This window comes from Xyrauchen texanus, chromosome 2 (assembly GCF_025860055.1).
Source record: "Xyrauchen texanus isolate HMW12.3.18 chromosome 2, RBS_HiC_50CHRs, whole genome shotgun sequence".
Classification (NCBI taxonomy): domain Eukaryota; kingdom Metazoa; phylum Chordata; class Actinopteri; order Cypriniformes; family Catostomidae; genus Xyrauchen; species Xyrauchen texanus.
In genome coordinates this window covers 3190698-3206872 of record NC_068277.1, presented here as the reverse complement: position 1 = coordinate 3206872, position 16175 = coordinate 3190698, and the positions used below count along the sequence as shown (strand labels likewise).

At 39.0% G+C, this 16175-nt stretch overlaps 2 protein-coding genes and 1 long non-coding RNA gene across 3 annotated transcripts; all 3 read left to right on the top strand.

Moving 5' to 3' along the window:
- Positions 1 to 8143: 8143 nt before the first annotated feature.
- LOC127618029 (uncharacterized) lies at positions 8144 to 11230 on the top strand. The gene is made up of 4 exons (XR_007967395.1): positions 8144 to 8261; positions 8565 to 8886; positions 10640 to 10850; positions 10976 to 11230. It is a non-coding gene; the product is annotated as an uncharacterized LOC127618029 (long non-coding RNA).
- A 1011-nt stretch (positions 11231 to 12241) lies between these two features.
- LOC127617901 (histone H4) lies at positions 12242 to 12660 on the top strand. The gene has a single exon (XM_052090070.1). The coding sequence runs from the start codon at positions 12249 to 12251 to the stop codon at positions 12558 to 12560; it is 312 nt and encodes a 103-aa protein (XP_051946030.1). The 5' UTR covers positions 12242 to 12248; the 3' UTR covers positions 12561 to 12660.
- Positions 12661 to 13453: 793 nt separating this feature from the next.
- On the top strand, positions 13454 to 14020 carry LOC127617780 (histone H2B-like). The gene has a single exon (XM_052089856.1). The coding sequence runs from the start codon at positions 13525 to 13527 to the stop codon at positions 13897 to 13899; it is 375 nt and encodes a 124-aa protein (XP_051945816.1). The 5' UTR covers positions 13454 to 13524; the 3' UTR covers positions 13900 to 14020.
- Positions 14021 to 16175: the final 2155 nt, after the last annotated feature.

The window sequence follows — 16175 nt, the reverse complement described above, 5'->3', positions numbered from 1 at the left end:
TTCACATCACTAAAGGTTCCTTTATACTTTCTTTTGTTGACTTAAGTCATTTGGAGAGAACGGGGAGAACAGTTTGAATTGAAATGCGGGGGAAACGGGAAAGTTGGGCTAGCTTCCTGCCAATAGCTATAGCATTGTGCAAACTACTAAATTCATTTCAGAAGGCAGACAATTACGTTATGACAACCTGTCCTAAAGCTCAGTCTCTCTTCCTCTCTCTGTATTATTATACTAAGTAAATATTAAATATTTAATATTGTAAAAAATATATAAAAATATTATACTATTATTATTACGAAATTACACAAATTAAGAGTTAAAATAATTAAAAGTAAGACTTACTCTGCTAAGTCCTCGTTTTCGTTACACAGAATGTCTGCTAACGTTAGCACTTTGTCCTCCAGTCCAGCCCGCGCCAAAATCCGGTGTACACTTTGACGGTGGACTTGATTCCATCGAGTGCACCGAGGGAACAGCATCAGTAATCAGCCTCACGTGGTCCTTACTCCGAAATCCCATCCGAGACTCCCAACAAATCTCCAGGTCGATAATTCTCCGGAGTGAAATGTGCGCCACAAACGACCGAGTGTGTGGTAACAGATGCGGCAGTGAAGTCTGCTCTCTTCACCTGCACAAAACGCACTCAAGACCGAAAAGTTTTGTTTTTTCTAGAAGGAAAATGATGGACACGATGTCCTGACAGGCTGGAATTCGTGCAACCAGCACAAACACAATAATTTACCATTATGGCTTCTCTAAAACTTTCTGTCTCTCACTACTGCTCTAACTACATCAACACCCAACAATGAGAGCTGACCGCGAGCTCTTTTATTTGCCTCGCCCTACGTCATATGACGCGTTGATAGCGGGAAAGGCGTATTCCAGAGCCTAGCACATTTTCATCAAAATCTCTACATCAAATGAGATTTCATTAGTAATTTCTACATATGTGTTTTTAAAAGACCTCTGCAGACAATATAAAGTATTAATTCAGTTATAAATTCAACCTGCATGTTGCTCTTTAATTGCCAATATACATGTTTGAAACAGATATGAGAAACAGAAGTTCATCTTAACTGTTAAAAGAATGAGTATATTAAATGTTTGGTTAAAATGTGATGTTTAAAATGTTAAGATGCATAAATAGATTTAAAAGGTTAAAAACATAAATATCTGGTTTCAGAAATCTCATGATTTAATTTCTAAGCTGTGAGATTGAAGTACATGATTGATTGATGGTTTGTTCCTTGGACATGACCTATCTCATGTGGTGTGTACTAGGGATGCACTGAAATTAAAATTCTGGGCCGAAACCGAAAATCCAGGATGCACTTGGCCGAAAACCGAAATGTACTTTTTTTTTTTTTTTTTACCTATTTAAGAAAAAATATATATATTTTTGTGTATAATTGTATTAACATTATACTTTTTCATTCATTTAATGAATCTGAATTGAAAAACTACAAACCAATAAAATAAATCACACTTTTATTGAAAGTAACACCAATATTGGACAAAAAATATATTAAAACATTATTAAATATTATTCTTCTTTCAGTTCTGTAAAAATCAAATTGTACAGATTTTATTAACAATTATCCGAATACTGTAAAGTTTTAGAAAACTATTATATGCAAAACAACAGTCAAGTAATGAACTTAGCTAGCATCTTTCAAAAAGTTTAAATATGCAACAGTAATTTTAATTAAAACAAAAGGCAGAACACAGAATGGCAGAGGGCCTCTATTCCACTGATCTGTATATAACTATAATATATAATTATATATATAGATCAGTGCTCTATTCTGTTTATGTAAACGTATGTACACTTTAAGTGAACATTATTGTGCAAAACAACAGTAATTGAACTAAATCCAACCTCAACTGTAAACGACAGATGTATCCTCGAGTGAAGAACAAGGACCACTTTCTATTTAACTACAAGTGACAGGTTTCTCTTCAAGAACAAAAGTTGCTAAAGGTTCTGACAGTCTCTCCTGTCTGAAAGCTCATCAAGAACATGACATGCTGCATTGAACAGTCTCTCACTCTCGCGGTCTTTGTTTATGCGCCAGTAGTCAAGGGGATTGTCGCTTCTGGCGTAGTTCAACTAGATTCGTCTCAAGTTGTGTTGTAGCTGCGCTAGTTGTGGCACTGCTGTGGATCGGGGCGCTTTCCTGTAGAATCTCTTGCTGTACTCTGTATATACAGGTGAAACTCGAAAAATTAGAATATCGTGCAAAAGTTCATTAATTTCAGTAATTCAAATTAAAAGGTGAAACTAATATATTATATAGACTCATTACAAGCAAAGTAAGATATTTCAAGCCTTTATTTGATATCATTTTGATGATTATGGCTTACAGCTTATGAAAACCCCAAATTCAGAATCTCAGAAAATTAGAATATTACATGAAATCAATAAAAAAGGATTTTAAATACAGAAATGTCAGCCCTCTGAAAAGTATAATCATGCATATGTACTCAGTACTTGGTTTGGGCCCCTTTTGCATTAATTACTGCCTCAATGCGGCGTGGCATGGATGCTATCAGCCTGTGGCACTGCTGAGGTGTTATGGAAGACCAAGATGCTTCAATAGCGGCCTTCAGCTCTTCTGCATTGTTTGGTCTCATGTCTCTCATCTTTCTCTTAGCAATGCCCCATAGATTCTCTATGGGGTTCAGGTCAGGCGAGTTTGCTGGCCAATCAAGCACAGTAATACCATGGTCATTGAACCAGGTTTTGGTACTTTTGGCAGTGTGGGCAGGTGCCAAGTCCTGCTGGAAAATGAAGTCAGCATCTCCATAAAGCTTGTCTGCTGAAGGAAGCATGAAGTGCTCTAAAATGTCCCGGTAGACGGCTGCGTTGACTCTGGACTTAATAAAGCACAGTGGACCAACACCAGCCGATGACATGGCTCCCCAAACCAACACAGACTGTGGAAACTTCACACTGGACTTCAAGCATCTTGGATTGTGTGCCTCTCCATTCTTCCTCCAGACTCTGGGACCTTGGTTTCCAAATGAGATGCAAAATTTGCTCTCATCAGAAAAGAGGACTTTGGACCACTGAGCAACAGACCAGTTCTTTTTTTCTTTAGCCCAGGTAAGACGTTTGACATTTGAAGCCCATGTCCAGGACCCGTCTGTGTGTGGTGGCTCTTGATGCAGTAACTCCAGCCTCAGTCCACTCCTTGTGAAGCTCCCCACACATTTGAATGGCCTTTTCCTGACAATCCTCTCCAGGCTACGGTCATCCCTGCTGCTTGTGCACCTTTTTCTTCCACACTTTTCCCTTCCACTTAACTTTCTATTAATGTGCTTTGATACAGCACTTTGAGAACATCCAGCTTCTTTTGCAATTACCTTTTGAGGCTTTCCCTCCTTGTGGAGGGTGTCAATGATGGTTTTCTGCACAACTGTCAGGTCAGCAGTCTTCCCCATGATTGTGAATTCAACTGAACCAGACTGAGAGACCATTTAAAGGCTCAGGAACCCTTTGCAGGTGTTTAGCTGATTAGAGTGTGACACTTTGAGCCTACAATACTGAACCTTTTCACAATATTCTAATTTTCTGAGATTCTGAATTTGGGGTTTTCATAAGCTGTAAGCCATAATCATCAAAATTATATCAAATAAAGGCTTGAAATATCTTACTTTGCTTGTAATGAGTCTATATAATATATTAGTTTCACCTTTTAAGTTGAATTACTGAAATTAATGAACTTTTGCACGATATTCTAATTTTTCGAGTTTCACCTGTATATATCTTGAAAGTTCTGCTGAACAAACACTGCAGATCGCAAATGTGATGTCCTTATCAGAAACTTTGAAGAATTTCCACACCGCTGACATGATCGGCCTTTGTTTGGTAGCGCCGTGATAAGGGCTAGATCGATCCAGAGTGAAATCAGAGCACTGCGGGGCGAGGAGGTATATATTTTCGGCTCATATTTTCGGCCTTTTTCCTCTTTCGGCCGAAAACCGAAAGTGCCATTTTCGGCCGAAAATTTTCTGCGGATGAAATTTCGTTGCATCCCTAGTGTGTACCTATTCATTTACATAATGATTAGAGTATTTATATCCTTTACAATTGGTTATATTTGACATTTGAGTGGAGATTAGTTGATCGGATTTAAACAGAAATGAGACAATAGTAACTAATGCATCCTGTACTGTATGCTTAGATTGTTTTTTTTTTAGAGAGAGATCATCTGAACCTGACCCTGGCGGTCAGTGGCGAGCCAAACCCAGAGGTCGACAGTGAATGGACCAAGAGCCTGGTGTGGCCAGCCGTGGCATCTTTGGAGCCATCATTTGAGAAACGGATAAGATCACACGTAAACCTACCCGTGTAGTGAGAAGAACATACATACTTCAAGAAACACACACACACACCAAGGACTTTCATAGACTCAAAAGGAAGCAACTTTAATTTCTTTAACTCTGTTTGGAAAAGTTTCACAAAGAGACACTTTTGTTTGGAGTTATTTATTTTGGATCCCTTTATGGTGCACCTGTGCCCTCAGAAAGCCGGCTTAGGTAGGCAGGGAATGTGAATAACTGTTTTATAATTTTGTATAATATATTTTTCAAACGTACCGGTTTTGTGTTGTCTGTTCTCTGCTGACCGTTTACTACTTCAGGCTCCATGAGTCGTTTCTAATAGTTTCTGGGAGTTTCTGATATTGGCCCAGTTTTACTTTATAGCTAATCAAATTAGTTATCAGTTACACTTACCTAGAAACACGGGTTACAGTTCTTTCCTTGCTTTCACATTTATACCAGGATTATGGTCCGGCTCACACAGATTTATCTCTTGGTGTAAAAGTATGAAACTAGACTTGAATGTCTCAAAGACTAAAGAGATGGATATCAATGTTAGTAAGAAAACACTTTAACTTCAACCTGTGATTATTAATGGTACACAGGTGAATGTAGTAGAGGAATACAAGTATTTAGGGACAGTTTTTGATAACATGTTGAAGTTTGATTAAAAAATGCTGATGCCATTATTGCTCCGGGGGGATTGTCCCTGTAATAAGGGATTTGGATAAAAGCGTCTGTCAAATGCATAAATGTAAAAACCACAAACTATGAGAGGGCATCTAACTGGTGAAATTGGTTGACCAGGATATTCTTTCAGTTTTAGGTGAAGCTAGTTAAGCTAGCACTAGCATCCCATGCTGGGGGTAAAACAAAACCTTTTATATTTAGAATCCATTGAGCAAGCTGATCATGTTTTGAGGGGATGAAGATCATTATCATCATCAAAATATAATATAAATTACTCCTTTGTAATTTACTCAGATACTCCTTTGATCTTTCTGGTCAAAAACGTCTCCAAATACACTCACCTAAAGGATTATTAGGAACACATACTAATACTGTGTTTGACCCCCTTTCGCCTTCAGAACTGCCTTAATTCTACGTGGCATTGATTCAACAAGGTGCTGAAAGCATTCTTTAGAAATGTTGGCCCATATTGATAGGATAGCATCTTGCAGTTGATGGAGATTTGTGGGATGCACATCCAGGGCATGAAGCTCCCGTTCCACCACATCCCAAAGATGCTCTATTGGGTTGAGATCTGGTGACTGTGGGGACCATTTTAGTACAGTGAACTCATTGTCATGTTCAAGAAACCAATTTGAAATGATTCGAGCTTTGTGACATGGTGCATTATCCTGCTAGAAGTAGCCATCAGAGGATGGGTACTTGGTGGCCATAAAGGGATGGACATGGTCAGAAACAATGCTCAGGTAGGCCGTGGCATTTAAACAATGCCCAATTGGCACTAAGGGGCCTAAAGTGTGCCAAGAAAACATCCCCCACACCATTACACCACCACCACCAGCCTGCACAGTGGTAACAAGGCATGATGGATCCATGTTCTCATTCTGTTTACGCCAAATTCTGACTCGACCATCTGAATGTCTCAACAGAAATCGAGACTCATCAGACCAGGCAACATTTTTCCAGTCTTCAACTGTCCAATTTTGGTGAGCTCTTGCAAATTGTAGCCTCTTTTTCCTATTTGTAGTGGAGATGAGTGGTACCCGGTGGGGTCTTCTGCTGTTGTAGCCCATCCGCCTCAAGGTTGTGCGTGTTGTGGCTTCACAAATGCTTTGCTGCATACCTCGGTTGTAACGAGTGGTTATTTCAGGCAAAGTTGCTCTTCTATCAGCTTGAATCAGTCGGCCCATTCTCCTCTGACCTCTAGCATCAACAAGGCATTTTTAGCCCACAGGACTGCCGCATACTGGATGTTTTTCCCTTTTCACACCATTCTTTGTAAACCCTAGAAATGGTTGTGCGTGAAAATCCCAGTAACTGAGCAGATTGTGAAATACTCAGACCGGCCCGTCTGGCACCAACAACCATGCCACGCTCAAAATTGCTTAAATCACCTTTCTTTCCCATTCTGACATTCAGTTTGGAGTTCAGGAGATTGTCTTGACCAGGACCACACCCCTAAATGCATTGAAGCAACTGCCATGTGATTGGTTGATTAGATAATTGCATTAATGAGAAATTGAACAGGTGTTCCTAATAATCCTTTAGGTGAGTGTATATGTCTCATTTATGAAGACCATAGGCGGGTTAAGGAATTTTTTTGCACTGCAATGTATCTGTTAAATACTCACAACTGTAGCAAACAGGGGGGTGCTTATGTGTACATGGCCAATCCCACCAGAATCCATCATTGTAATGCTCCACACGGATTGGAGCCATAGAAGTTGTGTATGACATTCCTGCATACCATGAACTGAATGTGGAGTTGCTCTGATCGGACCAGATCCAGGGTGCAGTAGAATTCATCCGATAAAGTCCAATCCATATATATGGGTTTGTGCCAATAGCTTTTATTAACTCATCAAGATGCTTCTGGTTATCAGTGGTGGCTAGATCGGTGTAATGTTGTCTGCAGTACGTCTGTGCATCCCACCAGGTCATTGAAACAGGAATAAAGTGAAATATACGAGAGCTGACACAGGCGATCAGAGCTGGAGAGAGATATTAAAGTGTTAGCTCACTGATTACGGTTAGTTATTTCTCCATGGGACACATACAGTGATTTATTTTTTTTAAGAATTTTGAAGAAAACTCAAAGCACTTACCTGGGTTCGTGACTGAGCAGGAGGTCCTGCAAAAATCTTCTTTGTAAATATCTGATAACATGTTTTATATTGAAAATTTGAACCCCAATTCTAGAGACCATTTTTCAACTATTCCTATTGCTTCTTGAATTCTCTCCATATTAAAGGATATATTCCTCCCTCTTTACCACATTATTCCATCTTCCGAATATAAAGCCGTGTTAATTCCTGATGACACTCTTGTCAAATATGTCATGAATCATAATCTTAAATATTCCCTGAGGTGTGCCGTTCTCCACTCTTACAGTTTGAGACAATTCATCGCCTTCTCGAACTTGGATTGTTCTTAAAACCCAATTATAGATTCTTCCCTCTATTCCAATTTTCTTCAATTTTAATAGGTAATAAACCTTATTTCCACATCATGTCGTATTCAATATCAAAATAAACAGTCACTAACCCCTCTTTCATTGCTATTGCTTTCTTAACATGTGTTTCCAATGTTATTAGTGTATCCAATGTTGATCTACCTTTTTTAGGTAGACGAGGAGTTGAACAAACTTGGGTGGAGTGACCATCGCTCAGGGTGGTGTGCTGCCCAACATCCAGGCTGTGCTGCTGCCCAAGAAGACTGAGAAACCCGCCAAGAAGTAAACGGACTAAAGTCTGATTCACTGAAACACAAAGGCTCTTTTAAGAGCCGCCCAATTTAACTATAAGAGAGTGATTATATCTTACATGTGAAAACGACCGCAAGATATGCAATATATAAAAATAAACAAGGTAACGAAATGTGTGCTAACCAATGATCTATATATATATATATATAACTGGATAGCTCATGACGTCACAACAGTGAAGCTACTGCGCCGCCATCTTGGTATTCCCTAACATTCTGTACTCCTATGGGTCTCAATGGGAAATCGTCTGTTTTGGGGAGTAATTTTTACCCATCCAGTCACATTAAAAACAATGTTTTACGTCTGCATACACTGCATCACAATGCAATCTTCCTAAATATGTAATTCATTATTTATTTTGACTTTCATTTTTCCCCCTGCTTATTGTAAATGTGAGCGTGTTATGTTACTCTTTATTGCAGCAGCATTACGTTCAGCGGCGCACATGTTACCTCAATAGAAACAATTTTAAGAAACTGAGGTAAGATATCAGGAGACATTTTCAAACATATTTTTTGCAGCTTTAAAGTTTTTATTCTGAATACATAATTATGTTTTGTAGCTTTTGTTTACGTTGAATGTGTTATTTTCTTAGGATAAATGAATATTAGCTATGCAGCTAACGTTAACTTAGGAAAATAACCACAATGAGTAACAGTATAACTCACCAAGTTAGCTTTTTTGGTCAAGTTGAATATCTAATTGCAGTTCAACACCGGTTACATATGATAAATATAATGTGGGCTTTCATTAATTCTCTGTGTGTGATTTTTACTTTGTGCAGTGCAGGCCTGAAACCGGACCAGCTCACGGGCATCATTTATAAAGTAATCAATTGCAGGAGGAGGAGCAGAGCTGGACTGGTAATCTGGCATACCGGACATTTTTCCGGTGGACCGACGCACTTTGGGGCCGATCAGGGTGGACTGGCCATCGGGAGAACCGAGCGGGCCGCAGTGTCGCCCGCGATAATCTAAAACGAGCCGCCGCGTTAGCGAACACTCTCCCCCAACAACTTTTTGACAGTTATGTCAAATCCCGGGCCGATTTCTCTTTCCAGTCCAGCCCTGACAAGGAGCACATGGATATTGTTGAAGTTAAACAAGGTGAGTTTGCCGTTTGGATTTCAATAAACATCGCACTGAATGTCAGATAAAACTGGAATTGGTTTTGCAACAGGAGGAAAAGCTGTATGAGGAGTCAGCCTGGCTTCACTGAAGAGCTGTTTTAACAGAGTAACACATATTACACTATCTGTTTTTATTTGCAATGAAGATACTTTTGCAACATGCAGTATAAGTCTCATAAAATTACTGTGTTTCAGATAGTATAACATTTAATATTAATAGAAAAGTTGACCCAAATATGTAAATTCTGTCATCATATACTCAACCTCATGTCCTTCCAAATCCATGTGACTTTCTTTTGCAGAACCCCCAAAAATGTATTTTGTATTCCATATAAGGAAAGTAAATGGTGTTTTGGTCACCAATGGCATTCATTATATGGACAATTTTATTTTTTAAATGTCATCTTTTGTGTTTCACAGAAAAAGTCATACAGGTTTGGGAGGACATGAGGTTGAGTAAATAGCTGTGCGTAAGGTCTTAAGTTGGGGTATAAAGTTCAAGGCTTCGTAACTACTAGTTAGTTTGCAACTAAGTCTGTGCTTAATGTGGTTGCTCCACCTGTTCTTAAAGTCTTAACTAGTAAGTCGTAAACTCTCCATAAAGTGATGCGTAGTCGCATAATATGACGTTTACCTGCATTGATCTATTAAGCACCTTCATATTTGTACACAGAAGTATTAAAAATCCATGAACTTCAATTTGATTTTGTTACGGTTGATGTACAAACCTTGTTTGCTTACGTAACCATCACTGCGGACGTCACAAGAGCAGCTCTCTTGAGAGACATATTTTGATAATTAAGATATTATTTTAATTAACATTTTATACTTTTATATTTGACTGTCATTCATATGATTTTAAAGCCTGAAAAGGAAATCATACCCTTATTTTTATTATATGACTCAAGCTTGTAAAAATGTGTATAAATGAATTAGTTAGTTTGTATGGTAATTATTCATCATATTTATGAAACACCTAAAACAGGCAATTAATCATCATAATCACAATTATTTGATTGATGCCAAACATGGAAAACATGAGCTTATTGATGTCATAAAATATCAGTCTTCTTTTTTATTCCATCAGTTACACCTGCTCGGAGTCTTCCGTAAATATTTAGTTTATACTTAGGGTTACGTCGTACTGAAGTTTAATGGTGCAATGCTCAAATATTTAGTAGTGCATAAATTGTGACTTCGTGCCCATTTACGCCACAACTAGGCTAAGTTTAAACTTTCATATAGCTGGTGCAACCAGCTCCTGATCTTTATATCAAACTTTTAACTTTTCTTCTATTTTGCAGTACAAGCTTGCCCAGAGTTCTCTTACGAGAGGTTCTCTCGTATTGCGTAAGCTAGCTTACGCTACGGGAAAGATTAATCTTTTAAATCTCAGTAGTTGCCGCAGAGCAACCAATGAGCTCGCTAGCTAGCCCGCTCAAAGTCTGCAGCTGCCGCACTGCGTTGACAATGGATACAAAATTAAGGATAATTTTTTGGCTTCAATATCTCAGAAAAGATTAATCTTTCCCGTAGCGTAAGCTAGCTTACGCAATACTCGTTCCCTCATCTAGAGAGAACCGAGGTTACGTTAGGTAACCGATACGTTTTCTTAAGCCGTTTGGAGTGTGATGCAGCACATGTTTCCTTGGCAATGAAGTGGAGGCTGATGTTTGTGCAGCTTTCTGCAATGCACTGAGTATGAAGATGTGACTGTTGTATGGTTCTAGGTTGAACATGTTTGCCTCAAGTTCCTTGAATGCAGAACCTTTGTGGGGACAGAGATGGGCCTTGTGAGTGTGTGCTGTTGAAGAAACCTCTCAGCTGTCTTGCAGACTTTCAGGACGGTGTCTGACGGTCTTATAAATCCACCTCAGGACTTCATGTCGATCAGTGTGTTCATCTTGGGAAGAGCTCTCGACACTGAGTGCTGATAAACAGGTAGTGCACAGAATCATCTTCATAGTTGTTTTAACTGTATGCTATGTACCCCACCACAGCCTCTTTGAACATGAACAAGCTGGGAAGACATACAGTGATGTTTTTCTCTGTGTCTTCTGTTTCAGGCTGAACGTCACTGCCTGAAATGCATATCAGAAGATGCTGCCTCCAGTGTCACTGTGATATCCGGTGGAGAACTGTCGCCACTAGCTCTGATGGCATGTCTTGCTACCATTCTTTTGAAAGCTGAATAATGTGGGATTGTTGTTAAATCCATTAGCAGATTTGTTCCCACATATCTGCAAATTTTTATTGTATTGTTCAGTTTAAGTCAATTTTTGTGTGTACTTGGAAGCTTTTGTTATTGAACAAATAAATATGTATGATTTCCTTGAGTGTGCAAATGTCAATAAACTTATTTCTAATGATGATTTAAAATATCAGGGGATTGTTGAAATAATTAAATGCTCACAAGCTGGTATGTACATATTCCAGAAATGAATGCAAATGGATAATTCCATTAAGTAAAGGTAAATTAATGTGTGTGTGTGTGTGTGTACATACTGTATATGAACTTGTGTGTATACTACATTTTTATATTTGGTTCTTCTGGATTTATTCTGAAGAGGTACTGTCTAGTTACAATATAACACAAAGCTAGTCGTTTTTATTAACAACTTTAAAATTTGTTGATGTGCATGCACCCGACTAATGTGTGCTTAATATGTACATACTCATAAATTACAACCTGTGGGCATCCTTAAGTGAGTGTTGTTTCGCGGTTAAACGCTGCACATGGCGCGATACCCTCTGTCGGTAGGGAATAGTAAGATGGCCGCCAGAGCACTTCCGGTAGCTTCACCTACTGCTGGCAGTTTAGAATTCTATGAGCAATCCAGTTATATAGATCAGTGGTGCTAACACAAATGGTCAAGTGTTATAAGTCCATTTTAAATCAAATAAATTCGAGTTATATTGAGCTTTTTGTTTTTTACACTGCTGTAAATGATTGCCGGTTAAATACTGTATCGGTGAATGAGACCAAGTATAATTATTTTCTTCAACAGTGAAAGTAAAATCCAACATTTTTATTTAATTTACTGTTTTACTGACATTTTTACTGTCAACAATTCTTCTGTTTCGTGTTGTAAATTTGATAAATACTTATTTTGACATTGACCTGAAACTAATTCTCATTTAAAATAATACATATTTAATAAATTCGAGTGAATCTGATCTTTGGCACGTCAGCGCTGAGAACTGTGAGAAGAAAAATACGTGACGTGCTTTAGGCTCCTCCTTCATAGCTGTGTTTCTACTAGGTCCTGTAGACCACTTTAAATATCCTCCTCAGCCGCTCTGTTTTTCACTAATAGTTGATAATTTAGCTTTGCTGTCATGTCCGGAAGAGGTAAAGGCGGTAAAGGACTCGGGAAAGGAGGCGCCAAGCGTCACCGCAAAGTGTTGCGTGATAACATCCAGGGAATCACCAAACCCGCAATCCGTCGTCTCGCTCGCCGTGGCGGTGTCAAGCGTATCTCCGGTCTGATCTACGAGGAGACTCGCGGTGTGTTGAAGGTGTTTCTGGAGAACGTTATCCGTGATGCCGTCACCTACACTGAACACGCCAAGAGAAAGACCGTCACTGCCATGGACGTTGTGTACGCGCTGAAACGACAGGGACGAACTCTGTACGGATTCGGAGGATAAACGACTTTATTCAGGAGAAATCAGACCAACCCAACGGCTCTTTTAAGAGCCACACACAATCTCACACAAAGAGTTGATGACTACTGATGTTTAGTTATAATTACATCGTGAAATTTATGAGCTATAATAAAGAATATATTTCATGTAAAAATAATTCATGTTTTCTCCCTGAACAATCTCACATAGTCAAAGCGATCATAGTTTAATGAGATTAATTTACATTATGTATTAAGTTTCTTTGGAGATCTGTAAGAACTTTCTGAAACAGAAGTTTATAATGAATAACAGCATCGTCTTTCCAAGAATAAAATGGATTCTTAAATGTTTTGTTTAATACATATTTCATATGATTTTCAAACACGTACAGAATTACAGATGAAGTTTCTATGTGCGAGTAATAATACAGTCCAGATTTACTTTTAGCACAAAAACATTTGTGTGGCATATATGAGGAAAAACAAATAGACTAAACACAAATATATAAAAAGAAAATGAGATTTTGCAAATAATTAAAAAAAATTGTATGGTTAAATTATATATATTGAGTTGTTAAGTACTTTCAGAAAGTAAATTAACACTTTATTCACCAATTACATTTTTTTTTTAGAAGCTTTTCTTTTTCATTATATTACACATTATTAAGAACTGTTTATTTTCTCATAATACTACATACACAATAATAAAATGAGCGGGAGAACTAAACAAAGGAAATGTAATCGTGTGGGGGGTGGAAACTTTCAAACATGAGGCGAGAGGAGGGACTTTCATTTGGAAGTCTTTGATTGGCTCTTTCAGGCCCGTCAATCTTACAACTGTCCAATGAAATCATTGAATGTGTTTGACCAATGAAAATACGCCATCAGAGGCGCGCGTCACCTCCTCACAGAATTAGCATAGAGGGGGGAATAAATACTTCTGTGAGCGGAATAAGAATCATTATTCTGAGTTTGTTCTTCAGATCATCATGCCTGAACCAGCCAAATCCGCCCCGAAGAAGGGATCCAAGAAGGCCGTCACAAAGACCGCCGGTAAGGGAGGAAAGAAGCGCAGAAAGTCCAGGAAGGAGAGTTACGCTATCTACGTGTATAAAGTCCTGAAACAGGTTCATCCTGACACCGGGATCTCTTCCAAGGCGATGGGAATCATGAACTCTTTCGTCAACGACATCTTCGAGCGCATCGGCGGTGAAGCGTCTCGTCTCGCTCACTACAACAAGCGCTCCACCATCACATCGAGAGAGATCCAGACCGCCGTGCGTCTGCTGCTGCCCGGTGAACTGGCCAAACACGCCGTGTCTGAGGGCACAAAGGCCGTCACCAAATACACCAGCTCCAAGTAGAAGAACATCCGGTTTATTCAACCAACACAAAGGCTCTTTTAAGAGCCACCCATATTCTCTGTTAAAGAGTTTATTGTATGTTGTGAAGGACATCACGGATGTTCAATGTCGGGTAAATTAATCTTTGAATAATCAACGAGACTTTAAGCATTGAAAATGGGTTCGTTACTCAAAGCTCATGTTCAATTTACTGACATGTATTAAGAAGCGCAAATAAGAAACTGCTGTGACTCACGTTTCATTTTAAAGTAACTCAATTGGATTTGAACGCAATAATGGGGAGTATATAAGTCCATGAATAAGCAATATTGCTGAAGCCTAAAGGATTTATGCATTTCAAATTAAACTTGCATTGTGATACAAGAACATATTTTACAATTCTCTTCCACGTAATTTTCCTACTTTATTCAACGTAGTGTAAATAGTGCAGCGCTTCCTGATTCTGCATCACACACGTGTCTCACATGAACAGCGTCGGCCAATGGTGAGCCGGTGCTCTGACGTACAACCCGGAAGCGCTGCACTCTTTACACTATGTCAACCAAGGAGGAGAATGACGTGGAAGAGAAGAAATGGGTGAATAAAGTCGTTATTTTCGTTTGTTGTTTGCGCACAAAAAGTATCGTCTTCGCTTCATAACATTAAGGTTGAACCTCAGTAGTCACATGGACTATTTTAACGATGTCTTTAAGACGTTTCTGCATATGGATGGTTCAGAAACCTCTCGTATTTCGTCAAAAATATCTTCATTTGTGTTTCGAAGATGAACGAAGGTCTTATGAGTTTATAAAGACATTTGGGCGAGTATTTAAAAACAGAAACTTCATTTTTTGGGTGAACTAACCCTTTAAGGGAACTCTGTTTTCAATAGAAATGGCTTCATTCTGACTGAACTTTAACAAAACAAAATGGAAAGTGTGACATTTCATAAGACATTTTAAAAACCGATTATCCTTTGTGGGTGGTTCCTCCAAATCCTTGCCAATTGGCTGCAGTTTTTTATCCTTGCCCGTTATAAAACATATGAGCACAACTGAGGGGACGTTCAATAAAGGCAATATACAGTAATGGCACAGAATGCTGACTAAATGGGCACCAGTGTAAAACATTTAATAGACCAGATATATTGGGGTTTATTTTGTTTTTATGAAACTGTGATTGTAACTGTTAGATATCCATGAGAACAGGGGATTGTTTTTATATTTTTGAACAAAAGCTGACACAACAAAAATGTCTCTTCACTTTCTTCTCTTCTCAGATTAACCAATAGTGCCAATATTAGCAAGGGGCACTGTGCACAATTAAGTACTCTTTTCTGTTGGTACACACAGAATAAACAATACTATTTTCAGGAAACTGTATAATAGAACATTATATAAAATTATCTAAAGGATATACACTCACCTAAAGGATTATTAGGAACACATACTAATACTGTGTTTGACCCCCTTTCGCCTTCAGAACTGCCTTAATTCTACGTGGCATTGATTCAACAAGGTGCTGAAAGCATTCTTTAGAAATGTTGGCCCATATTGATAGGATAGCATCTTGCAGTTGATGGAGATTTGTGGGATGCACATCCAGGGCACGAAGCTCCCGTTCCACCACATCCCAAAGATGCTCTATTGGGCTGAGATCTGGTGACTGTGGGGGCCATTTTAGTACAGTGAACTCATTGTCATGTTCAAGAAACCAATTTGAAATGATTCGAGCTTTGTGACATGGTGCATTATCCTGCTGGAAGTAGCCATCAGAGGATGGGTACATGGTGGCCATAAAGGGATGGACATGGTCAGAAACAATGCTCAGGTAGGCCGTGGCATTTAAACGATGCCCAATTGGCACTAAGGGGCCTAAAGTGTGCCAAGAAAACATCCCCCACACCATTACACCACCACCACCACCACCAGCCTGCACAGTGGTAACAAGGCATGATGGATCCATGTTCTCATTCTGTTTACGCCAAATTCTGACTCTACCATCTGAATGTCTCAACAGAAATCGAGACTCATCAGACCAGGCAACATTTATCCAGTCTTCAACTGTCCAATTTTGGTGAGCTCTTGCAAATTGTAGCCTCTTTTTCCTATTTGTAGTGGAGATGAGTGGTACCCGGTGGGGTCTTCTGCTGTTGTAGCCCATCCGCCTCAAGGTTGTGCGTGTTGTGGCTTCACAAATGCTTTGCTGCATACCTCGGTTGTAACGAGTGGTTATTTCAGGCAAAGTTGCTCTTCTATCAGCTTGAATCAGTCGGCCCATTCTCCTCTGACCTCTAG